Source organism: Eurypyga helias, unplaced genomic scaffold, assembly GCF_000690775.1.
Source record: "Eurypyga helias isolate BGI_N326 unplaced genomic scaffold, ASM69077v1 scaffold168, whole genome shotgun sequence".
Taxonomy (NCBI): Eukaryota; Metazoa; Chordata; class Aves; order Eurypygiformes; family Eurypygidae; genus Eurypyga; species Eurypyga helias.
Window position 1 is genome coordinate 33,116 of NW_010264731.1, and position 27,745 is coordinate 60,860.

The 27,745-nt window shown below is 38.3% G+C and overlaps 1 protein-coding gene across 1 annotated transcript; it reads left to right on the top strand.

Annotated features, from left to right (window-relative positions):
- Positions 1 to 1,275: 1,275 nt before the first annotated feature.
- On the top strand, positions 1,276 to 19,758 carry LOC104513182 (neurexin-1-beta-like; the record flags this gene model as incomplete). Its single annotated transcript, XM_010156456.1, has 2 exons — positions 1,276 to 1,354; positions 18,750 to 19,758. Coding segments are annotated over 2 exons (387 nt in total), but the record flags the coding sequence as incomplete, so codon positions are not given.
- Between the last annotated feature and the right edge of the window lie 7,987 nt (positions 19,759 to 27,745).

Here is a 27,745-nt window from a genome sequence, read left to right on the forward strand (position 1 = left end):
TTACAGATTCAGACTTAAACTAATGTAAAACTTTGATGTATTGTAAGGTCCCTCTCCTATACACATGGGAAAAAAAACCCCTAAAAATAGTATTTCACATTGACCAAAGTGGGTTGTATCTCTTTGTTGGCATATGTATCGTGCAGGGATCCAAGAAGAGCTTTCTGCCTGCTAGATCCTTAGCCACTTGTTTCAGTATCATGAACTCTTTTTATTCTCTGTGTATTTCCTTCGGTGAAGTGAACAGAAGCTTGAAATGGACAGTTATAAAACATCTTGTCCATAGGAAAACCTTCTTCCTAACCTCATTAGTAATTGCTTGAGAAATGACCAGGAGCATGACAGTTTATATTTCCCTGCTGTTATTTCCCCTAATAACTGTGGATGTTCATAATACATTTCTAAATGACTGTTCTCAGAGGTGGCTTGAACAGAAGGTTTTTCATTTTATTAGGCTCAGATTGATTGCCTCAGTGTTTCATTGAATATCTCCTTGTTCTTGCACTGTATGAAGCAATAGATAGGAATCCCCCATTTCTTTTCTTAATAACATGTTGTATCATACATCCCTTGGTTTGTCTTGTGGTCTTGATTTATCTGATTTCTTTATGAAAAGAACCATCCAAGCTCATTTTGGACAGATGTTCCTAGAGCCCCTTGGACCTAAACAGGGCACGTGGGCAATACTTAAGAAAATACTTTAAGAAGATAGGATGGTATTTTCTAACACTGCATATATTTTTTATTGTTTTCTTTCCTTTACTTTTAATTTAATAGTTTTCAACTCAGTAAGAGTTATGTTTGCTTCTTTTCTTTGGCTCTACATCTGACGAAACAAGTGCAATTAATGGAGAAAACATCTCTACATTTCTGGTAGTTTTAGCAGCTGCAGGCACTTCAATATTTTGACTTGTCTTTTTAATGTCCTCAGTGTTTTCAGCAATATCATAGTAGAGATATTGGAGATGGAAGACCAGCAGCCCCAATATACATATTCTATCCTTCTACTTTCTTTTCTTATTACAAAAAAATATTAAAATGTTTAAGTGCCTGTACTGGATATCTAACACTGTTCTTCTAAAAACTGACAAGTGCGAATTGAAAAGCAGAGTCCCATTAATATAGAGTTGGAGAGTGTCACTGTGCCATTACATATTAAGTCTGGAATGCTCTGGGCCTTGCATAAAACCAGGCAATAAAAGAAATGCCAGTGAGAATCTTACAGTATATTCAGTCAATTGAATTATACTTATTTGACTTTTATTTTCTTTGCAGACCACAGATGACATCCTGGTGGCCTCGGCTGAATGTCCTAGCGATGATGAGGACATCGATCCCTGTGAGCCGAGCTCAGGTGGGTTAGGTTAGTCAACTTTTTTATTACTTTCTTTTATTTCATATTTGCATGCTCCAGAGTCCCATCTAGCGGGACAGGTCCTGCTGCATAGCAGGGGGAAGTTGAATTGGGGCCTTGGGACACATGCCAGTGTCAGTGGAGAGGGAGGGTTTGCCATACGCTTTTCAAAGACAGTGGGTGGGAGCACACTGATAGTTGTGAAGTGCGGAAGGCTATAGCCTGACCAAGGACCCGAGGCTGGACTGGGTAGGGCATTCTGGGGCCCCTGCAACTGTGTTGTTGTGATAAAGAAGGGACAACTTCATTTAGGAGAAAGATGTTGTAGTTGCTTGTGCCTTAAACATTTCCCCCAAATAAGGTACAAGTAGCATATCTCAACATATCATAACATAGTCTTGTTATGTCAATAGCAGAAGCAGAGTTCATTTTTAATTACTTTTTATGGTATGAAATACTGTATAGATAGTAAAAACCTGAAGACATAGAATACAACAGTTTCAAATTTCAAATAATGTCACGGCTTTTTCGAAGCCAAGACTATTCAGAGGGTATGTTTCAGTTCTGATTAGAAATGAAAAATTTTGACATTCTAGTATATTCCATGGAACGAAACATTTGTAGTGTTTTGGCCATGTCTTTCCTACTTATCCTGAATGATGGAGATTAGAACTAATTCTTCTCTCAGATATAATTTCTTACTTACCTTTATATTCAATTACACCTACATACCTTCTCTAAAATTCCAAATGTTTATTACAGATGTGAAAGGAAGGCAAAGCTCAATAATAGCAATCTGAAGAATTATCTTATTCTATTACCTTTAAACAATCCCAGATGGCCAGTGAATGACTCTGCTTTCTTTGGTGGCTTGGGTTAGCTTTTATCTTTTCTGAGTCAACTGCTTGTGGTACCACATATATCTCAGTTTTTCTTATTCACATGAATTCTGTGGTATGTGGAAGCACGCTTACTGTCAGTTTTTTTAGGTAATTTGGTAGTCTTTGGTAGTTGCTGTAATACCTCATAGTAAAAGAATTAAGATCAATTTTTTGTGCAGTAAGGTAGTTCAAGTAGAAATCAATGAAATTTGAGACTAGTATATTAATGCTAATCACAACTGAGAACCATCTTAGTACAACACTCAAATTTGTGGCAGGGGATATGTCTACACAGCATTAAGGCAAATCAAACTTTGATTAAAGTGCATATGTGTGGTACCTTTTTGAGGTCATGTAGCCTACTGCCCACTTGCAAAAATTATTTATTGAAATTTTAAAAAAGGCAGAGACATTTATCACTTGTTTCAGTGTCTGATGGATTCGCAGGGTGGTATTTGAGCTCTTTCAGGAATCAAGGTATTTATAGATTGGATGAAAATACTTTGGGGTTAGTTTCTTTTGCTTTCCAATAAAAGGATTTCAGTGTGGTTTTCAAAATTCCATTAGATGGAATGACCATTCTTAAAATTGAACAGCAACAGGTACACCTATCTGACATATTTTCACACCTCAAAGGAAGACGTTTCACTTGCAGAAGTTGCAGACATCATGAACAAGATATTTTGGAATTGTGATGAGAATTCATTTGTTGAAAGTTTGAAAATTAATTTCCAGGTTTACTTTTTTGTGCTTTTTCCCTCTTATTTTCCGTTTCTTGAATTAAACAAGGCTGTCTTGTCCAGTATGAGTCAATGCACTATCTCAAATCGCTCTGAATTCATCCATAAGAATTCCTTCCTTCCTTTAGTTCTCAGGCAGTGCTGTTCAATAGATACATTTATATTTAGCGACTGTAAATGTAGATTTTTTTTTTTAACATTGATAAAGTAAATGTAAAACAATACATTATTTACCTACCACTTAATAATTCCCCAAACCCTCTTAGAGTGCAGTCGTCGTATTAAAACTGTTTTTGTATTATCTCAGCCTTACAGTTTGCTGAAAGCTAATGAAACTTTAGCATAATTCTTCACTGAGGTTGTTTTGAACTTCCAATCTGGGGCTGCAATGCTCGGTAGTCCTGGAGCCAAGCACAGTCATTTAGCTGGTGGGTGCAGGAATGGGAAATGAAACTTTCCGACAGGTTATCATTTCTGTCCAAACTGTGGTCCAGAAGGTGAATGTGATTGTTAATCTTCCTGCAAAACCTTGCCATTAGCTTTACATCCTGGTGTTTAACTTTCCTATTTTAGCTTATCATTTATCACCTGGCTCCACTTCTCATTTTTGTTTATTTGAGAATGGTTTTACTGTTTCATTTCTTGGATCCCAACTGCTTTTCTGTAAAAAAAATATGGATTGGCAAAGGAATTATGTTCTCTATGATCCCAGTTGTCTGGATGATTTTATTTGTCATTCTTCCACTTGTCCTCCCACTCTCAAATGTTAAAAGCTATTAATTTGCCACCCTCTTCATTGGCCTTGTCCTTTTCTTATATTTGAAACAACATGAACCAAAGGGGTTATGGAAGTCACAACTTCTAGCATATCTGTCTATCTGTAAGATGTTTAAGTCTTACTCACTTAGTCTTATGAATAAGCTTTCTCCATGAGTAATCTTGTAGGCATTCTCCATCTCAATAATACTGCACTCTCCGTGTGGATTTGAGCTATGCCTAACAGCGGGCTGGAACTTAAGGGAGAGAAGCATAATGTTGCTGACAGTGACATTATTGATTTCTCTTTTTTTTTTCGTTTGAGGTAGGAGATACAAAAGGATATGTCCCTCCATGTAAATTCTTCCTATTGCTCAAGTCAGCTTTTTCTCCTTAAGCCTTTTCACAAACTAGCATTGCTTTCCCACAGTCACTCTTCCACATCCTCACTGATGCTGGTGAAGCTTGTATTTCCTAACAGATGCTTCTAGGAGGCAGAATATGCAATGGATGGGACAATTTTACTGTTATGTTTTCACTTCAGAGGCTGTAACCTGAGATCCCATTAGATTTCTTCCCTTGCTCCCTAATGGTCAGTCAGCAAAGTGATCCACCCCAGCATGAGGGACAATGCAGCACACTCAGAGCTCTCAGGTCAACAGTTTTCTAGCAAGAATACATGTAAGGGATGACCAGAGCCCATTCAGTTTTACTGATAGAGCCATAACTGTACCTTTACATGGTGATTGCCAATAATATGACTATTTTTAGCCAAAGTTCTCACCTCAAAATGTGAGCATCTTCAAAACAAGTTTGGTAACCTATATATCATAGAAGCTACTGATTAGCTAGATTTTACTGATTAGCAAGATTTATGCTTAAAATAGGGCTTCTTTTCTAGGATAAATATGTTGCAGTTTGTGGTGGCTAACACGTCTCAGGCTGCCACTACCAGCTTTGTTTTCTGTGCACCTGTCTTCTAAATAACAAATGGAAAGATGCAATTTGCAACAAACTTCATATGGGACATAAAAACATAGACCAGATTAGGAGCTGCTAAGCAGCAATCCCATCAACTTGTCTGGAACATAAAGTCACAAAAATTATAATTGCAGATTTCATTGTGGTATACCAACTGCTAAATGTGCCGTAATTGGGTGAAGTCATAACAAATTTATTACCATGCAAAACCTAGTCAACATATTTTGTTTGTGTTATGTTTTGTATAGTAAGGCAACATGTATTGCTTTCAGGGTCTCCACTTTCTCCTTTCCTACTCTAAATACTAATAACAACATGAAGAATGATGATGATGGTGATAATAATAATAGTTTATGTTTCCTCAGCTTCATGGCATAGAGGAAATAATAAAGCCTTTTCATTTTGTAGACATGTTCAGAAAAATGTTAGTGGAAACCTATCCAAAAAAAGGACCTGGGATAATTTACTGATTTTATGTGATGAATTATAGAATTGCAGGTAGACAAATTGCCATTGTGCACTTCAGGATTGCTGTTCCAGCCTTTCCTGAGCTCTGTACAGAGCTCTGATTTGTGCTGAGTTTCAGTCACCATTTGTGCTGCACAGCTGATTTGTTCCAGTTACTCTGGGCTGGTATTTTAGCTATTATCTAGTCACTTCTGTAGCTATTGAAATGTTCCTAAACACAGAGAGGTCCAGAGTGGGTCAAGTGAAGTGAAATCATTGAGTTGAATGGCAGGGGAATTTAGGAAAAAGTCTTAACTGTTTGTAGCATGCACACAGACAGTTCTTATTCTGCAAATTACAGTTAAATCTTTCTCAAGCTTGGGACTTGACAAAGTTTTAAGTTAGAAATTAGGTTCAAAACCTCTCCTGGTGACCCCTGCAGAAATGCGATGGATAGAGGTTTTTGCAGTTTTAAAGCCAGAATGTATGGTATTCACTGATCTTGGAAGTTTTAGCAGAAGACAATCTTCAAAGTGAAAAACTGGACTTGTAGAAACAAGTTTTTTCAGGTTCAAACAAGTGTCTTTTTACCAACAGAAGTTCGCATATTGCAACCAAATAAAGTACTTCATCACTTCTTGATCAACATTTGTCTGGCGGCTCTTGGGGCTGATTTCCCAGGACAGTAGTTGACTGGTATCAAATCTTGTCCTATACTTGTTCTGTGGGGAAATAGGACAATAGGCAGGACAGAGGTCAGTGATATATACCAACGGGCAGCCTTAGGTACCTTTCTTAGACCTGATTCTTGATTCTGAGGGAGAAATGGGATCAGTTATTTTCCTGCATTATTAAGGAAGGGCTAGTAATAGGATAGATTCTTATGGGCTGATCGTTGAGAATGTGGTGATTCTCCTACATCTTGACCAGGTTCATTGCATTGCAGGAAACAGCTGGTGACGCTCAGAAATCCCCAGTGCATCAGTATAGCCATGAGAGAGCAAACAAGCCACTATTTAAGATGCCTCTTGCAGTTCAGTCACTGCTTTGGGGAAGGCTTTGTCCTGTAGGCAGGACAGCATGGGACTGTATGTAAGCTGCCTCCTACATATGTACATCCCCTACTATGTGCTGGATAGGTGGAGATGGCTGGGAACCACACATTCTGAAATGCTTTGTGAGGGTTTAGGTTTGGCCCCAGAATTGGTACCTATTTTTCTAAGCAGCAGATCTGTGAAATATAGACTGCAAATGATTTATGCTCATTATTAGAAATTTTGCTCTTCTTTTCTTGTCAAAAATTATTACACTATATTCCTGGTGCATCTGGTAGTGAGATAACATTGCAGTAGGAGGTGAAGTGACTCCTATAATTTATACATCACTGCAAATGCCCTGTTTAATGTGCGTCATAGAATTCATTGTTCAAGGAGCTGAAACAGAAAAATAAAATTACAGTTAGTTCATAGGGCTTCTGTGTTCATTATGGCTCAAGACATAAAGGGAATATTTGTGCCTCAGTCCAATTATTCTGTAGTTCTATATGTGTTTCTAGTACTAGAAAGATCACTGGGTTCTTTGAATCAGCCTTTTTAAATGCTTCGCTGAAATACATAGTGACGTGCCACTATGTATGAGCTACTACAGAGTGAAAATTATGCTTTATTTACAAACTTCCCAAGTGTTAGCACTTACCATGTCTATATAGAAAGGAACTGAGGGGCTTTGGATATAGAATAATTTTCCAGTAGTGGAAGTTAAAGTGGTTGTTAAGGTTATTTAATTTTTTTATAAATCATAAAGCGGTCACTGTGAGTCACAAATGCGGCATTTGTCATTTGAATTTGATCAAAAATATTTATTTCCTAAATTATCTATGAAAACGAGGCTAAAAATTGTTACTGATCCTTTGTACCAATACTGATCTGTACTGTTTTCCACCCATGTCTTTGGAACATGGGAACACTGAGTAGAATTATAGCTTTCCAGCCAATCCTAAGGATTTTCATATATTCCCAGTGCTGGGCACAGCTGAAAACAATAGCATGTGCTGAAAGAAAGGGTTTTCTTTCACTCCAAAAAAATAATTTTTTCAATAGCTTAGTGAATTCTTACTTCTCCAATGCATTCTGTGTAATTTTGCTGGTAGTGGTGGTGGTCACAGTCTTAGACATCCTTTCTTTGTGTAACCTCAACTGATACAGGGAATTTGAGACTGGCGTGAAATTATCTTAAAGTTTATTCATTAAGCACACTTTAAGACAAAATGCAGCTATTGTTAGCTAAACATGCCTTTTAAATGAGAACAATTAAGTAGATGCTCCCTGCCGAACATAGGTAATTCGAATAGAGCTTTAATACATCGCCTAGAGATGACAGCGCAGGCTAATGCTTCCTAGCATGTATTAATTGCAGCCACAGTGATATGAACATCTCAGAAGGCAGAATATGGATGGAACCTGGGGAGCTGGCTTTTTTCTTGAGCATAATGGCTTTCTATCAGCATAATATCAGCAGCTTACTATGCTCTCAGACTGGTAAGAAATAACGACATCAGGTTGCTATAGATCATACAAAGCTCTCTGTTAACTTGCACAAGACCTCCTCCACTGGTGCGTAAATGATGAACGGATTTCCTTGTGTGTGAACTTTGAGGGTGCATTCATATTCCGCTCATATTCTTGCTGAAGTTGGGTGTTCTTGCTTCTGTAATGTGCATAAGAATGACAAACATTCATGATGTAAACACTAGGGTTATTATTTGTATGGAAGTACCTAAAACTACTTCGAGCTTCAGACGTGTGCAGATGACATGAAAAGACAGTTCTTGTTCAGAGAAATTCATGAAGTGACAATTATTAGTACTGCTGCTACATGTTCAGTGGTCTGCAGTTAGACATTGACACAGCATAGACAAAACCAGATCGTAATATTTCTAATAGTTTAAGAAATTTAGTCATTTTGTAAACAATAATTCAAGAAAAATGAGCATATTACTCAGTGCTCCAGATGGGGTGGCCCAGTGAAAGAAAGATGTTTTTTTTCTTTCCTTTAAAGATGCAAAACACCACTTGTGATTCAGTTCTGAAGGTATTTACAGGCAAAACTGAGGCACATGGTGCTGCTGTGATATCAGGACTGCGATATGAATGCAGAGAAGCAAACCAGTCACTCCACTCATTCACAGACACATTGGATGATATGTCATATGCATTGACTTTGGTGGAACTCCCTAGATTTTTCAGTGCTTGTTTGGATCATGGACAATAAAAAGTCCATGAATATTGTGTTCTTTATTCAGGTTTAGAAGTGAGTCAGAGACAAGTGTGCAATCCCTGCATGAGATAATGTGAGTTGGAGGAAGTGAATGAAGAGCAGGTTGGGGCTATGGGTCGCAGTTCTGTGGGCAGGGTTGGAGGAGAGCAGGAGAGGTCGACTCATTCAGCACATATTGAGGTGGGGGAATATGGTCTTGTCTCATTGCTGACGCAATTTGAGGAAAATTACTTGTCTCCCAACCATTTAATATTTATTCCTTTCTGTTTTCTCTCTCCCTCCCCACATGTATATCCATACTCTCTTGAGGGCTTACCTTCCTGACTTTCCCTAGGAAAATTTGCAGGAAACACCGTTACTAGGATATAAGCAGTTGCTTGACCTATTCTTCTTGCTACTCCCAGATAAAGAACCTGCCTTATAAACCATTCCATCAGTAACTGGAGAGTGAGATATCTCCAGAAAGCCTCAAAAAAAAAAAAAAAAAAAATTACTGAATAAGGTATTACACAGACTTAATACATAGACTTAAATAATTGACTGCTAATGCAGTGGCTTTGTGAGACACACACACAAAAAAAAGAAGAAATTAGTTCTATGACTATACTCTCTTAAACAAAGAAGTCTTGTTCTTAAAGACTGGTATTCAAGATTTTCAATACAACAACCAGTTAAGTCCCAATTTCTGTGCTTCTCTCCCTAATATGTGAAAACAGGTTCTCGGCAGTTCTAAACCTTTTGTGCTTCTTAGTTGTTAGCTACAGAAGTAAAGTTGTGTGCACTTTGGCAACCTTCACTATGAGAGATGTTGCCACCAGTTTTGAAAGACATATAGATATTTTTAATCTAGAATCAAAGAATCACTTAAATGAAGAACAGGATGTAAAATACCCAATATATATGTATTTTTTAACTATGATGAAGGATTTTAATGTATGCTTCAATAGATAAACTGTATTGTTCATGTAGATGCTAATAATCTTTCTTTATTTTTTAAAATACCTAGTCGGATCTTATCCTTTATGTGGCCCATGTTGATCATGCCAATTAAAGTTTTCTGAACTCCCACAGGGAACACTATTTTGTCTTCTAAAGTGTGGTTCTTCCAGTTTGGGATAGAAGCTCGATACACAAGTATTGTGGGATAGACATTTGGGACGGTGCGCACGTAAAGTATAAGAACACCAGCACAGATATGTCCTAACCTTCACACCAAGAGAGGAATTTAGTTTTCAGATTATTTTGTAAACATTAGATTTACTGAATCCAACTAAATAAAGATTATGTGGAGTCTCAAAGCATTTTACGTGGGTGGGTTTCAGACACTGACATTGGTTGAAAAATGCAGAAAATAAGTACATTAGTAATTGCAAATCTGTGGTTTCCAGAAATAGTTTAGAAATTTGCTGTCTTGAGTCTGATTATATAAGGAATTCTGGAAAGGCAATGGGTTTCTTTGCACAAGGATGAAGTAAAAAGCTGATTGAATCTGGAAGAGGTTCCAATAATTTTCCTGGGAATCTGCTTTAAAAATCCTAAATTAAAGTGTATAATCCTAAAAATTGGTCTTTTGAATGAAGCTTACAGGTAGAATCAAGACTGCACGTAGGGTGTTGACATAAATAAATGAGTTATTCTAGTCTGTTTGAAGGCAAACCATGTGCTCCTGGTGCCTTGATTAATGTAAATCCATTGTGTTCCTTGAGCTACACTCCATCCTGGTTTGATTGGCTACATCTAGTGCATATATTTTCTTGTACATCGTATTGTAGACACCAGCAATACTGAAACTACTTCTTGTCGCTTTGTAATGCATACACATTGAACTTGCCTCTTTTTGTGGGGAAAAAAAACCCTTTTCCTCAGGACTATATATCATCCTGTTTTTACAGGCATGGTAGTAGAGGAAAGAATATTTTGCAGATATAAAAGGGCTTGTAGCCAAAATGCTGGCCTGAATTAACATCATGTTGCTCAACTTCAATACCAAGGCTCAGACCAAATTTGAACAATGCAATGTTCAATTGGTCCATAATTAGGACAGAAAGATGGGAATCTGAGGCAGCAACTGCAAGAAAACAGGGAAAAACACTGTTTTTGGCTAAGGAAGTGGGAAGCTGGCTGTACTGTCTGCAGGACACGGGGCAGAGGCCAGTGCTTTGCCTCTCTGAGTTAAATGGCACACGACACCCTCTACCCCAGCGCTCTTTTGCACCTCAGTTTTTATGCGTTCAAACAAGGGAATTACAGGTGTAAACATTGTGCTTCCAACTAACCATTAGCAATACCTGATAAATTCAATTAATATGGTGTTACAAAGTAGTTGGTGTATTCCAGCTGCAGCATATCACCTAACACCGTGTTAACAGGCAGCGAACAGGGTTGTTTAACCCCACTGCCAGACAAAGGAGGTAGGGGAAATGGTAAACTTTTTGCTGCTTTTTTCTAACAATCAGTGCAGTGTGAATTTTCATTCTCTCTTGCATACCTAGTAGTAGGACTGCTGCTGCTAATTTTCAGCCACTTGCTAACACCTAATTTAAACCTCAGCAGAAACATTGGGGTTTTAAAGTGTGTGACTAGTCATTTGACAGCCTGCACAGTGGCAGGTGAATGCTGACAAGTTTGAGAACTAGGTATTCTCTAAGGATATTGCTCATAAATGGAAGCAGGGAAAATTCAAGGCGAAAGTAACCTATAATGAGGATGCATGTACCTGAAATTGTCTAACCTTAGGCTATCTTCTTCTAACTATATTCAAGACTTGAATGAAAACTTGTTCTGCTGTGTTGACATGCTATTCTGGCCTGTAGGATTCAAAACCTGCACTTCTCCTGAGGTTAAGAGCTGTGGTCTAGATTTGGGACTTCAGTTTAAATGTAAGAGGGCTTAAACTGTAAATTCTGATCTAGATACAGCACATGCTGTGAACATACCCTTGAAGAAGTTACAGAAAAGGTATAAATCAAAGGAAAGATGAAAGCCATGAGAACACAAGAATCCTATTCCAAAATAAGACAAAGCTTTATAGGTATCTCAATCCTTTTCTTTGGGCTTACATCAGAGACACCAGTATTGGTTTATAGGGTATGATGAGAGAAACAAAAAAAAACCCCACGCTGTTCTTTTTAATAATTTTATCATGAGAAAAAGAACATTAATTACATCAAATTTAGCTTATATCAATCCTGAGGTCCATTTGTCTTTCTCTTCCCACCCCCTGAGAAGCATATAACGTCTCGGCAATAATACAGTTCAGGCTGAACAAGTGTAGATATATCTGCAGGTTATATCTGAGCCTTTGTTTAGTGGGTGTAGTTTGGTATTTGTAACAGTCATGCTTCCAGTGTGTGTGCATGTATATTCTGGATGTCTTGAAAGCCTGGACCCTTCTTTCCCAGGCACATTATCAACTTTGTCAGTAATGGATCTTACTTTATGACAGTATTTAGAGAAAATTGAATGCAGCGTGCTTTCAGCTCCAACATTCAAGCCATATATGTAATGTTTGTGGCACAGACATTTATCTCTTTATGTAGCAGCTGTTTAGTGAGGGAAGACAGTCAGGGAATCACCCACGGTTGCAAAGATGAATGTGGGTGTCTGCACCTCTAGCTCATTTCATGAGCAAGAATCATTCCTTGCTCTGCAGGCCAAGCTATCAGATTCCTCATTCTTTTCAACTACATTTTGGTGTTCTCTTGCAGAAAACTTGTTCCCAGATTAGGTGGTTGGGCTTGGGGGTTGAGATTTTTTGCCTTTTTTTTTTTAATGAAGTGATAGTGACAAAATTAGCAATCAATGAAATCTTGGTCCTTCAGAGCTCAGTGGCAAAGTTTTTGCTAAATTCACTGGGGCCCAAATGTCCCTGTTGTTAACACCGTAAGGTTTTGGTACACTGAAGCCAATCTTAATTTTAGCTGCCACCAAAAATTTATGTTTCCAGTGTCCCTGCCCTTTTCCTACTGTAACACTAATGTTCATCTGAGTCTTCAAAGCTAGAGCTGCAGGTAACAAATTGCAGTTCCAACCCCCCTGCCATGGGCAGGGACACCTTCCACTAGACCAGGTTACTCAAAGCCCCATCCAGCCTGGCCTTGAACACTTCCAGGGATGGGGCATCCACAGCTTCTCTGGGCAACCTGTTCCATTTAAGCCCGCTTTCAATTTAAACCCATTACCTCTTTTCCTGTCACTACAGGCCCTTGTAAAAAGTCCCCTCCCAGCTTCCTTGTAGCCCCTTCAGGTACTGGAAGGTGCTATAAGGTCTCCCTGGAGCCTTCCCTTCTCCAGGCTGAACAAGCCCAACTCTCTCAGCCTGTTGCCATGGCAGAGGTGCTCCAGCCCTCTGAGCATCTTCATAGCTGCCTCTGGACTTGCTCCAACTGATCAATATCTTTCTTATGTTGAGGGCTCCACAGCTGGATGCAGTACTGCAGCTGAGTTCTCACAAGACCAGAGTAGAGGGGGAAAATTCCCTCCCTCAGCCTGCTGGCCATGCTTCTCTGAATACAGCCCAGGATAGCGGTTTTGCTGTCTGAACTGATTTCCCACAATTACAGCACCTTAGCTCTGTCTTGAAAATATGCTATCACTAGTATAATACTGGTGTTTTGCCTTCCTTATGCTAGCTTATTTGCAAAACCATTTAATTTCTTTCCCGTTTAGGAATACTTTAATTTAAAATCTATACCACCCACTGATTCTGCTGATAAGTCAAAATTTCTAAAGCAAAGTAATAAATTACCAAAGATTTCCAAGAATACACACAAAAACCGGGATAAATTAGTCCATGTAGAAAAGAAAGAAGCAGAGATGCAAAGTTGAATGACAAATGTGGAAGTGGGGAGAGGTAGGACAGTCAGCTGAACTGGTAAAAAGAGAAAGGATCCATAGTGGGAGAGGTGGATTACTTAAAGAGGAGCAATGCAACTGAAATTGTTAAAATATACTAGAGAGTACAGACAGTAAGAACACAAAGATGAAGACTGCTAAAAACAGTAAGTGATATATTGGTTTACATTTTCCATTTTGGCTAAAATTAGATTTAGTTTTGTGGAAAATATTTTCACAAAAGCTTCTTATTAAACTGTGTGAAATATTCCCCTCAGCTCTGCAGAGCATATACCTTATAAAAACTATTGATTTTGTGTGCTCTATCAATTGGCACTTTGCTACCAACTAACTTGCTTCCCTTTAGACTTATGTTGATATTTAAAGACAATTGAGACAACCACCCTCCCACCTCTCAATCACAGAAAAAATGATGTTACTTGCAAAACCGGCTGTCCTAAGGAGTTGGTAGGATTTGTAAATGATTTGAAGTCAATATATGGCAAATCATTGCACTTGGAAATAAGCAGTATATTCTGTGCAGAGACAATGTTTAGCTGCTTAGCAAAACAACCTTTTTAGCTGTGGATAGTGTTTCACTGCTAGACTTTTTATGACTAGCTAAGTTAGTTAAGGTCACTTTAAAGATATTTTAATGCATTATATCTTTCCTTCTGAAAACCTTTGAGTTTTCAGTTTGTAAGAACTAAAGAACTTGGGTTTGTGCACCGACAGGTAGAACAGATACCTTAATAATTTTTCACTCAGACACATTTGATAGTAGGTTATTGTCTTGTTCCCTCAAACTCAGTGACATCTGACAGATTTCTTAGAACAAATGCTGTGGCATCAGTTCGAGATGGCAAATGTAGCTTCTCTGATGACAAGCACTGCACCTCTTCACCCCATCACAGTGCGTTGTGTGTGGAGGCCTTAGCTCCGGTTCTCTTTGAATCACGATGCCATTCTGATCAAGGAGCATACAGTGTGTGTCCAGCAGTACCACTCGCTTTGCGGTACCTCTCACGTGGCTTTTGATACAGACTGTCCCAGGTCTGATTCAAGTTTGTCACTTGAAGCTATAGCAGCCGCACCACATACTCCTTCTCTCCCAAGGAGCAGGCTGAGAGACCCCTGAATTCAGACCTGGGTGGGTTTGAGCTTGGTCTCCTGCACAAGTTTACAGCAGATCCTCATCCTGGTATTGTAGTTGGGCTGCATCTATACCACTGGTCCAGTAGAGGAAGCACTGAGATTTGGGTTTCAGATGTATTCGTTGTAATAGAACGTTGAAATTGCAGTGAGCTCAGAAACCAGTTCAGCAGAATCCAGCAATGCTACAGAAAGTCTACCACAAACAGGTCTACAATGATAGCACACAGAGTGAAAATTAATATGTGTCCTGTAAATAATTGCCTTCATGCCTCATTGCAAATGCGGTAGTTAAACATTCTTATCTTGTGAGTAATTTCCTATTCTCAGTTTGTGGGAAGGCATAAATGTAAAGAAAACAGGTTTGGGGTTCTTTTGTTGGGTTTTTTATTTTGTTTTTGAGTCTGTTAATTTCAATTCACGAACACCATGGGAGTCTGCATTTCCAATTTTCTTTTCACAGTATTAATGAAAACTGGGCACTGAAAATAGTCAGATTTTTCCCTTTACATTTTAAACCACTTAGAAATACAGTCAGGAATAATAACTTTCTAATCCATTATTACACAATGTAAAACTGTGCTCAATTGCTATTATTTCATACAAAGTTTTTCATAAGTGGTAGAAGAGGCTTTTAAAAATCAGTCCCTTCTAAGGTGGCCTTTGAGGCAATCCAAAAAGGCTGGTCGTATACTGCTCAGAGGAAGAGTTGTGCAGCAGAGAAGTTGTTCTACAAAGGGATCATTGCACCACAAGATAGCTTTTACTTCCTCTTACTGCTATGACATCGCCTGAGAATAGTCACAACCTTTATGATTTTCTCTTGTTCCTAATCAAACCATCCTCAACTTCTTATAGATTGTTCCAGGATTTTTGGGAGATGAATTTTTATTCTTAAAAATCAGGGCCATTTTTTATGACATTTAATCTTTACATTCACCTCTAAGGTATTTAGCTTCTCATTCACAATAAGAAACTTTATCTGGGATGAAGTTAGTGTCTTTTTGATGCTGCAGACAGTGGCAGAGATGACAACCAAGTAGCAGAAAACTTACCTATAGACATGTCCCTGCTGCTGTGCCAGGAGCCAGTGACTCTGCCTGGTTCAGCTACCATGACGCTGAGAAGAAATCTGCATCATCTGTTTCTCAAAAAGTTGTGAAGCAAAGAGGAAGATTTCTGTAACCTTACTCTCTTCACTTGCTCTCCACTGAGATCATCTGTTGTCCTTTTCAATAGTTCCTGTCTTGCAGGAGAAAAAAAAAAAAAATTCAGCTGGATTCCCATTGAGTACTCCACTCTTAGTCAAGTAAAGGTCCTGTTTAAATAGAAGGCAGCTGTTTCAGCTACGTTAAAGATGGGCTTTGTTTATTTCCATAGATTTCAGAAGAGGTGTAGTCTGGCCTTTTCTCCCCGTCTCAGAAAAGGACACTTCCTTTAGCATGTGCTCTATTAACCTTTCCTACCTAAAACGCTCACAGACAAACCCATGTGCTTTGCAAAACTTTCCTCTTATTTCCTCTTCTTCGCCTTGAGAGGCCCTGCTAGGTTAAAAACATATTTTAATGTAAACAGAAGAAAAATATCAAGAAGTCATTTCCCTTGATGAACTGCTCGTTTTACAGAAGTCCAAACAAATGTAACAACAGATGCTTTGAAAATGTTATAAATAACATTAATGTAGTGGTTGAACATTACTCAGACAGATGGGATAAATGAGATAATTATGAAAACATTCTTAAAAATAAAAGGATGCCATCAGGTGAAAGGCAGGAGTTTAGGTAACGTTGAAAAATATTCCTTATATGTTTTTTCCAGTTGCAGTGTTGAAAGAATGTTTTCCTCTGAGCAAGCTGTTAAGTGTCATTTATTAGACATTAATTGTAAAGTTAGTTGATGGCATTTGGCCCAAATGTCTATATTTTAAAGAGAAAGAGCAGCTGTTAGTCCATCAGGTATTGACAAAGTTTATTCAGTTGCTTCTATTATTTCTCAGACAGAAATTAATTTCCTGAAATCACATACAGTAAGATAAGACTTTGTCTCATTTTCATTCGCTATGGAAATACTCAGGAGTCTTTATTCTGCAACAATGCATAGTCTCTTGTAAAACAATAAAGTACATCCTATGCGTAAAAGAATTTCCATTTTCTACAACAGCTACAATGAAGAAACAGGATCTAAACCAATCACTGACTGCTTTGAGACAGGCTACATTTCTTAGTAGGGTGGCATCTACCCTGAAATGAGAAAAAAAAAACTTAGAATGTTCTGAAGCGAAACTTCAGGAACTCTTGTGTAGTTATAGAAAATACCAATTGAAACAACTAGTAACAACTAAGAACTTTCACGGGGAGGGGTGAGAAAGGAGTAAAAATACTGTTTGACACAAATGACAATCCTGAGTCTTACTGTGCTGCCTCTGTTCTTTCAGCCAAATAAAATGTCACCTTCTTTAAACCCATATGGAATAACCGCCAGGATGTGGTGTTTCAACAGTAAGAACACAAATCACCAATAAATAAATGATGAGTAATACCAAGGTGGGGAGGGAACTTAGTTCTTTTTGGGCTTTGTGGCTTTTTTGCTGTGTTTTATTATTCATAGGCCAATTGTGGATGTCTGTAGCTGGTGGCTGCTTTTAATTCTGGCTGTCCAAACTTGTTGCAATTTTTTGACCAATGTTGATTGTTTGAGTGGCATTACCTTTAATCATCATCTTCCTATTATGCCTTTACACTGCAGAAGAATCAACTATGGGGCATAATGTGCTTTTGTGCACCTTGAGCAAGACACTCTAATACATTTCAATAAAATGCTATTTTTAGGCAAGGCCTGATAAAGCTAACATTATGATTATAATGTAAAACTAGTATTTGAGAATAGTTAACACTCATATTTTACTGACTGCTTTTTTAGCCATGCATAATGATTTAAACTGTGGTTTCTATAAGCCAGCCTGGATGCTTAATGAGCGTGTTCTGCACTGCTCGGTGGGAAACCCGGCTTCACTCACTACTCTTTCCTCGCTCCTGAGCTCAGCCAAGGCTGGCAGTGCTGAGAGTACACAGCCTCTCAAGAGTTTGGGAATGCTGGTATAATTGGAGGAATATTGCATAGACCCAGGTCACTTCATTTTGTTCATGATCCTTGCTAAGTTACAGAAGAAGATCCATCTCAGGTATTGCCACTTAAAGCAATCCTACACAAAGATCTGCCTCTCCTCCTTCTGGAAAATTCAATAAAGGAAGGAGATAATGGGAAATGCATAAGCATTGTCCATGCTGTGAGCACTCAACCGAGAAATTCTTCCTGGAATTAGGGTTTCATTCCACGTGGCTGTGTAAGGGGATAGAATGTGCCAGAAAACATAATAGTTCCTATCAAGAAGATTTTACAGTCTGAAGACATAGGTCAGTTCAGTTCATACCACAACTGAAAAGATCAGAGTCTGGCCTGAGAGTTGGGTTCTTAGAAAGCTGGGCCCTTGCTCTGTGCAATTTAAGAGGTTTTTTTTCTGGGCATAAAGCTTAGCTTGAATGAATGTCTGGTATTGGTGTCAATGAGGAAAAGAGGGAGTGGGAGAAGTTGAGTGAAAAAGTGTCTGAAGTGTAGCCATATTTAAGGAGGACTGAATTAGAAAAGAGAAGGTAGGGTTGGAAAGCCCTCTAAAAGTAATAATAACTATAATTAATTTGGAGGAAAAAAGAAACAAAAGTAAAACTTTAGAAGGAATGGAGAAATTGAGATGCTTGCTGAGGGAAGTCTAAAGGAGAGCTGAGGATACCTTATTTGTAGCCAATTTATTGGCTGCTATCATTTATTATAAGGGGGAATTTTGATTCCCCCACACACACTTCTGTTTGGTATTTTGTTGTATCATGACTGTCTTCTCAATAAGTACATAGTGTCATATTTGGTTCTTTACATAAGGAGAGAGAGTGAGGGCGAGAGTGGGAGAGGAAGATCCTTTCCTCCAGATGTTCGTGTTCTGGCATTTAAGTTGTGTCATGCCTCTTATTCCAGATTATTTAAGCATTCTTTGCTCAATAACAGCAGTTGGAGAAATTATGCTTTTGAAGGCTAAAATGAGATTTTTCTTGCTGTCCTTTTACTTGTTTAAAAGCCTGTGTACTCATGCTGACAGACATGAAAATGGAATGGGCTGCAAACCTAAATCTGAACCGGTAGCGTAGGGTACCTTGATAGGCAGTCCTGACCTAGCGGGCGCAGTTAGAAAGTTGCATGTTTGTAGCAGGTAGATATGAGTAACTCCTCAATGTGCAAAGTCAATAATAACCTCTCCCTTATTTCATTATCTACCTACAGCAAATCCTACCAGGGCAGGAGGAGGACGGGAGTACCCTGGCTCGTCCGAGGTGATTCGTGAATCCAGCAGCACAACAGGCATGGTAGTTGGGATCGTGGCAGCAGCGGCGCTCTGTATCCTCATTCTCCTGTATGCTATGTACAAGTACAGGAATCGAGACGAAGGATCATATCACGTAGATGAGAGTCGAAACTACATCAGTAACTCAGCACAATCCAATGGGGCTGTGATCAAGGAAAAACAGCCCAACAGCGCTAAAAGTTCCAACAAAAACAAGAAAAATAAGGATAAGGAGTACTATGTCTGATCTCAACATCTAAAAGAACGCTTGTATAGAAATAGTCTTCATTTTATCTGAGACATAATACAAACTTATTTACTTTACTTTTTATGAAGCACATTCAAAAACAAACAAACAAAAAAGACAGGGAATGCAATCAGAAAGGAAAGACTGTTTTTAAAAACAAGCATTTCATGCTCTTGTTTTTCAGAAACAGGAGCTGATAAATTCCCTAACATCCACAGTGTTTTCATTTACTCTGCCTGTCTTTATGTTGCTGGAACATTTCTGAAAGACAATGATGACACCACGCATTCATAAAGCAAGGAGTATTACTACAACATGAAGGCACAATATGAAACAAAACAAATTAAAAAAAAGAAACAAACAAAAACAAAACAGGAAAATAAAAAAGAAAAAAAGAAGCTACCTATGATTCTGGATTTAGCCAAAGTGCTAGCGCTTTCTTGAGAAGTAAGTTAGTCTTATTGTCAGAGAAGACTGTCATTATATATGGTGACTCAACAAGCAAACATAAAGAGTTTGCCGTCTGGTGCAGTGAAGCAGTGATTGGAAACTTGCATTTGAAACAAAGTGCTGGCTTTTCTGAAGACTTACGTAGAAATACTTTCAAAAAGCCCCTTTCTGGTTGTGAGGAAATAGTACGGAGGCCTTATTTTCAAAAACAAAAACAAAAATCTGGAATATAAGGCACATTTCCACAAAAAAAAAATTAAAAAAATAAGAAAAAAAAACAAACAAGAGGGCATAGATGCAATCATTGGGAAATTTTCATGCACGCTTAATATGTTATTACATATGTTTATATAAAACCACATCTATATGTGCTTTCTGGACTGTGATAAGTGATGTTTTATAGCCTGTTGTATAGAAAATGCAAGCTATATCTGCTCTTCAGCCATTTTTGGTAAACTCAATGTTATAAGTGTTGCTAGGTATAGAGAGTTTTATGACATCTGGAGCAACAGACATAATTCAGTTTTTTTGCAGCCATTATAAATTGTCCCAGACTTCTTCCCCTTGTTTTGGTTTGGGTTTTTGTTTTGTTGGGGTTTTTTTCTTTTTCTTTTTTTTTTTTTTATTTACAGTGTAGTGGTTATACTAAGGGGATGTGTATGAATGTATATAAGAGTCAGCTAATTTTTTTCTTACCTGTACAGCCTCTATTCTGTTGCAATTAAGTTTCAGTAGTTTGTATGAAAGAAGTGGAATAGAAAGCAAAAATGTATCTCTACTGTAATTTGTCTTCTCCCTCCTAGCCCCATCTCTTGCTCCTGATATGCATCAATGAAGTTGATCAGAATGGCCAATTTTCCTAGAAATAGACATTCATTAATTAGCTAAATATTTAGTGACTTAAATTAGCCTTTGGCTTCCAGTCAAAGCTTCACTATTGGAGAGCATGGTTTGCCTTACAGAAACCTTGTTCTTAAGAAATATGAGAATGATGAGTTACTTGAGAATCTTAGGAAGTATCATATAGTGTTTATCTGGCATTCAGTTATATGAACGACAGCTACTACGGCTTGGGTGGTAAAAGATCTGAAAAGAGACATTTTAATTATCCAGCCTAATTCTACTGCAGAATTTACCCCTTTCTCCAAAAAGGAAATAATCTTGAGGTGCACGATATTTTTCAATGGTGGGCATTTTGACATATGAAAAAGTATTTTTAGCTAAGTTGATTGTGTAGTATTGCAAGACATCATAACCAGAGAAATATAAGTTCATCATGTTTTAAAGTAAAACATAGCTTTTCTTGCATATATAAAACATTAATGCATTTTAGTTAAACATATGAAATATAATGCTGTAACTTACATGTTAAGGGTTTTTTTCTAGTATTATTTCATTAGGTTCACAGCAATAAATCACAGCGTAACATTTTATTTACACGGAAGTTCAAAGGAAATACATTAGGCAGAAAGATGGTAGTTCAATAGAAATCAAGCAAGTCATTGGAAGGCCTCCTGGGAGGGATATAGATGTTCACACTTTACAGACAGGAAGGAGTAATTTAAAATTACCTTTAAACAGCAGGCACAAAAAATTTTGTTGTGAGTTATTCACTGTAGCTGATGAAAGAGGCTGAAAACTGGTACAGCTATCTATCTGGGAGTCAGAGCACTTTAAAAATACATGTAGCTGACATGAAAACACCTCTCTTGAAGTTTGCCAACCACATTGAGGTGTGTCATGTTGCATATGTTAAACAATTTTTTTATTTTCATTAACATTAACATCAAAATGAGAACAGTTTCACAAAATCCATCTGACACACATTTCTTAGACTGTTGTTCACCTGCACCATTCGTAACTTCTCCCACCTTTACAAGACAGCTGTACTCAGGGAGCGGCAGGGTCAGGTATACTAGAGGTCATTGCTGGAAGCAAGAGACTTCAGCTGGAAGGGGGGAAAGAAGAAGTTGAAAGCCAGGTGGTGTTCAGATTTCAGTGCTTAAAGATATGTAGAAGAACGGGAATAATCTGATGACAGGAGACTGACAGAATATGGTTTGGGTGAGATGAAATGGTCTTTTCTGCTTGGTATTGATTACATTAATGAAATAGCATGGTTAGGTCAACTTCCAGGCAGTTTGGTAGGTTAATCTTTAACTAAATCCATACATCAAGGAAAAAAATATCTGTGAGTACTATAATAAGCAAACACGATTTTAACACTGTTTCTGAAGGTTCTCCTTTTTCCTCTTTAATTTCATAATTTTACAAAAACAAATATGGATGTATCAGAAGTGCCAGCAAGTGGATTTAAAATTCTTTTTTGTTTAAAAACAGCAGCAGCAACAAACAAACAGACATAAAATAACTACCTAACGTAAAATTGGATCCTTTCTCTATAATAGCCTAATTTGTTTGACTGAGATGGCTTCATTTCTATGACTGTATTGTGTTGCCTTTTTTAACAAAGCACTAAGTAATGTGTGAAACTTTCAACCCTAAGACATCAAAGAGAGGCCCAATGCCCCTAACCTTATAGTGCTTTCTGTGATAGATATTTACGATTTTTTTATTTGTTGCAAGGCCAATTTATTCATTATTGGAAATGCTAAGCAAGTGGAATTTACTGTTTTGTTAATAAAAATGTTTCTTAATACAAATGCTGTCTTGTTTCTTCTCTTGGCCTTAGATCTGGAGTATCTGTGTCAAGTCTTGTGTTCAACTGGCCGATTCAGAAAAACATGAATTACATTAATGCATTGTTTGGGTTTGCATGGAGTTACTTAATTTGACATATTCTACCTTTTTTTTTCCTAAATCAGGAAATTAAAAATTGATGTTCCTCTTTCCCCATGAATGAAATAAAAAAAAAAAAACAACAAAAAAAACCCCCCAAAAAACACCAAAATTCCTTTCCTTTTCCACCACTTTTTTTCTGGTAGAAAGAAGATGGCAGAAGGTAAGGTAATGAGATTAAAAGTTAAACTGAAAACATTTTCTCTTGTCTAGAAGATGGTTTAAAAATTAATTGAAAAATGAACATATTTTAGGTCCTTAAAAACATTCCTAGATAATAATTATGAATTTTTAAGCGGAGCTAATCCATTACATAAGTACTTTCTTATTTAGCCTGGCATTTAAATTCATGGCTAACTTCAAGCAAACATCTAATCCTATTGATTCAAGAAAGTGTCTAAAGTTCCTTAAATGTATTGCTGAATGGGGATGGAGTTAAGCTTTTGGATCTAAGCTCCAAATAGAATTTAAGTATATATCTTCTTTAATCACATCAGTAGCTTCTTTTACTTCAATGGGATTTATTCATCTGCTTAATTAGGTATAAACAGAAGTATTTTAGATAATTTAAGTTTGGGAATATCTGGAGAAAACAACCCCTATCTTCCATTAATATAAACAGGTTTTTGTTAAATTTATATTCTAAACTACTTTATACTGGGATTAGTATGTGTGTGCACATGTGTGTGCACGCGTGTTTTTGAATAAATACTGAATATTCCATTTAGAAAAATGCTTTATACACATTTAAAGGAGCTATAACAATAGTGATTTTTGTTGTACTACTACCAAAAAACCCAAACATGTTTAATTATACAGTTTTAATTCTACACTCTATTTGTTATTTTTTTTCTTGCATCTATACTGTGCTCTCCCTTTCACCAAAATACTAATGGCCTCTCAGGACCTGCATCATCCATCACCAGCTACCTGCTCTAAGTGGTGGCCTCCATAATCAATCATCACTGTGGCCAAGTAGCTAAAAAGCCTTCACAAGATGAGGAAAAAAGAGAAAAAACTAACAAACCCCCAGACGTAACTTAGAAGAAGGGAAATAGAGCACACATGTAGGCTGTAAATGACAACTGTGTTTGTTAACTCTGCCAATATGACTTCTTCATAGTTCAACATAACAGTTTTAAATTGGGTATCTGGGTATGATTTTCATGCTGATTATAGAAATTTGTTTCTAAATTCAGTACAGTCCTACTTAGAGATGCTTGGAAGCATTGTACTGGGGTAAACCAGATTGTTCAGTACAATTTTATTTCAGATTAAGGTTATTGGCTTATTGGCTTTATATTACAGCCCTCACTTTTTTAAAATCTGGAAGTATTTCAGTGTTAAAATGTTTCTGGCTCTCATGGGAGTGGGGAGAAAGAGAAATCCACACTGCATTTAAATCAATTTATGAATTGATGAATGTTTGGGGATGGAAAAATTGCTTGCCTGCCAGCCTCTGGTTTGTGTGGATGGTCTATTCCAGATCAAGCTTTGAACTAGAAATTCTAGAGAAGACAAAAAAGTCATTGATACAGGTCTGCTCAGTTTTATGAGATTCAGGGCTAGAACTCACCCATTCTTTCACCTGCTTACTTTGGAGGCTACTCTCTACTCAAGGTCTTTGACAGACTTCAGCCATGAATTCTGACTTCTGGAAAAGAAAGTACAGTCCCTTGCCTTTCTCAGTTACTCACTACCCCCTAAATATCTTCATTGGTTGTTCAGAACAAGCAGATTTCCATATGAGAGGGCTTCTCCAGTGGGGCTGAATTGTGGTAGACTGGGTTTTTTTAAAGAAAAAACAGTGACATAACGGCTAGAGTTATTTCAATGAACATTGGATTCTCAGTGAGTAAATTGCCTTTAAGGACAGTAATTTCATGCTGGTATACACTTGAGAGGTTTAAAAATACAGGCCAGTAATCCTCAACAACATCCTTTCCGTAAACAATAAAGACATTATCTCATTTGTCAGCAAGCGCAGGAACCAACAACGCAGCTATCAAAACGTGAACGTGTCGGTCTGGTTACAGCAAATAACACAGGAAAATGGAATTTGGGCAGCCAAAAATAACTGCTGGCATGTTGGCTGGAGTCTTATGAGTGAGTCCGATTACAAGCCAGTAAGCACTTATCAGTTGATAAACAGCAAAATACTTCTGTTAGTCATAGTTTGGGATGCTGTAGGTGGACAAAACACAGACATGGCCTGCATGGTCGCATCGGCTTTTTCACTCTCAAGGGTCTGGTTGCTATTAAGGCATCCTCCAGTCGGATGGATGAAGCAGGTTTTACACAAACAGCAACTGTCAACTTTTTTCCAAATAAACCTTGTTTTTCCCTTTGAAATTAAAATACATTTTTTGGGAAAAGTACAGCAGATTGCTTTGTGAGACAAATTAAGTGGCTTCTAAAACATGTCACAGCACAGCCAGCACCATATGAAAAAGAAACCAGACTCTGTGGCTAGGACCAGGCTGTGTGGGCAAACCCTGGACACAGGGATGGGCTTGGCTTATGTTCCAGGGAAGGATAATAGGGGCCAGGACATAAGGAAGGGCTTTCAGCCTCTGATGTTGTCCCCAAAGGGCTGTCCTTGCTTTCACTCCCACTAGGCCCTGAGTTTATACTCTGCCAAAATGGTGGGTCAGCGCATAGCGGGACCCTGTGGTCCCAGGGTAATTTTTGAGTCCATAGCAAGAAGGGGACAATGGGCAGTGTCCAGTCAGTGTGTGCCTGTGTGTGTCTGCTCCAGCCAATGCTTGAGACAAAACTGGTGGGGTATGAGCATCTCTCCCTTTTTTTTTTTTGAGTTTCTGCAGCTCCTACAGCTGTGACAGGGCCAAGGACCTCAGACCCACATTACCCCAGCAAGCACAGTGTTTTGGCAGCTAGTATAACACCCTCGGAATGGGCGGCTGTGAGGAGGGAGGGCACAAGGGCTGCAGCCCCGTGCAACACCACCCCTCCCCCTCCAAAATGGGGGGAAAATTCAGCTGTGAGGGTATCACAGCCAGGACTGGGTGGGGAAATTGCCACAGGGCTGGTGGCTTGGCAAAGCTGGAACAGGCCCAGGTTTTCCTTCACTGCCAAACCCCTCAAAGGAGGAGAACAAAAAGGCTTTTCAAAAAGGTGGTGACCTAGACCATTTAGGAACTCGATTAGGAGTTAGCTTAGTGATTCTTTAGAGCTTTACCTGCCTGCTCTTCATGACAGAAAAAGCTTAGGCCTCCTGTGCTTGGGGAAGGAGGTCAGGCAGCAAATCATCCCACAGGCGTTAAACTCCCCTTACAGCAATACCAGTGTTTCTAATTTTCTATGACACCAAATCTCAAAGATTTGGACCGAAGAATTGACTGAGGGTGAGACCCAGCAGCAAATTCTGTTAAACCATAAAGAGAGGGACAAGCTTCAGCACAAGACGTAAAAACCTTAAGGAAGAAAATAATAACACACAGCCCCAGCTATCTTGGGAAATCCCACTCCACCTGCCACTCTATGCTACTCAGCTTTTCAGGCCCACATGTGGGTTTTATTCCTTGCTGATTACACACAGAGAGATAGCAGCCTTGTTGCATCTGCCTGTCAGTCCCACCTGGCAGAGAGGTTGCCCTACTAGCCAGCAGCTTGCTGTACTTACCAGACCCTTCACACCATGTGTGAGCTAATTGTACAAAGGTTTTCCTTTAGATTCAGGCATACCTGGCAACCAATACAAAGCAAAGAGTCACATCAGGACCCAATTTAAAGGTCAGAAACCCTTCTTCTCATGCTTTTTGGGTTTTTACTGACTTCCACTTGATAGAGGGTTCCAAAGCACAGGATGAGAACATACTCTGGTGAGAGAAACAAAATAACACCAAAAAAAAGAAAAAGGCAAGCAGGCTTTATCTCAAGCTGCCCAGCAAATCCCTATATAGTAAGTGGAAGAATCTCAGGTAATTTATTTAAGTCTTGGTTTGTTGATGGATTGTGGTTGGGAAATGTAAGTTTATGCTCAGTTCTGCTGAAAGCTGTTTGTTTGGGAGCACACTTATGCCTGTCTGCAGTCTCTTTTTAGGCAAGTCTTTCAAAGTTCTGATACCACAAATAAAACAGTCATTACCTAGACAGATTTCTCATCTATTTGAATAACTTTATCCAAGTAAGGATTGCAGGATTTGACTGAAAGTTAAGGCTACATCTGCAGCAGCAAGTATGGCTCAATAAGACTAAATTTACAGGGCAAACCAATTGGTGCTGAGGGCCCAACCTCCATGTTGTGTTTCAGGATTTTCCTTAAACGGGTTCTAATCCGGTCTTATGGACCGAGTGCCAATTAGTGGCTAGGTGGCATTAGATGTGCTCATGGAGCTTATCTAGTTTCATCTGGAAAGTGTCCAGCTCCTTCATGCAGAGTGGTCTGTGAAGTTAATTGAAGTGCAGTAAATGGGAACAGCTGGAGTTGCTTCAGAACTGTTGTTAAACAAAACTTTCCCATTGAAACACCCTAAGTGCATTGCTATATGCCAATGTGCTTGTAACAATTCATTATAATAAATCTAGGATGTTTTTAATAGCCAGCTTCAAAAGAAAATTACTGCTACACATTAAGGCCTTCCTGATATTTTTACAGGTTTTAGTAACTCTGGCCCTTGTAATTCTGGCTTTCCTAGCATCCCATCTACCTTTTTCTTGAAACTTAAAGAAATAATGGTTAGAAACGCTTGTTTCATTTGAATGGGTTGAGATAAATATGGAAGTAACTTTAGATAGGGACTGTATGAGGAAGCCATGTTACCAATACCTGGATCGCCAACAATGCAATCACTGGCTGGTAAAAATGCGCTGTAGGCAAAGCTGGCTCTGCTGGAGCTCCAGATGGAGTCAGTGAACTGGAAAAAATGGCTGGGGGAGACCTGGGTTTGACCACTGCTGAAAGTTACAGAACCACACTGAACAACCCTAGTCTTTGGGAAACTCTACATCCAGATTTTGCAACGCAGATCTACTTTTAACCAAAGTTTTGACGGTCATCTCTAACCCAGTTCTCACCAAAATCAATTCTTTCTTTTAAGGGAATCAAACGTAATCGGTTTCCAGATTTAGTCCACATAAAAATATCATGAGAAACCACAAGAGATTGGGCTACAGTTTGAGATCTTTGTTTGTATCTTCTGCACACAGGAAAGCTGCCATTTCCATTAAGATTGAAACTTTATCGCTGCTTTTAACTACGGAGTGATTACACTTCCCTCTAGCATGCTGCATAATATTATGAGCATTTCATACAAGTATTCTGAATAGTCATGATTAATTCTTTTAGATTTCTAAGTGTTAGGCATCAAAGACTGATGATACAGACTGATGATAAAAGATTTCTAAATGTGAATTCTTGTAAATGACTGTATTTGTGTTTAAGTGGCTGCTTGTAAGTTTTGCCTAAGTTCCAAAAAT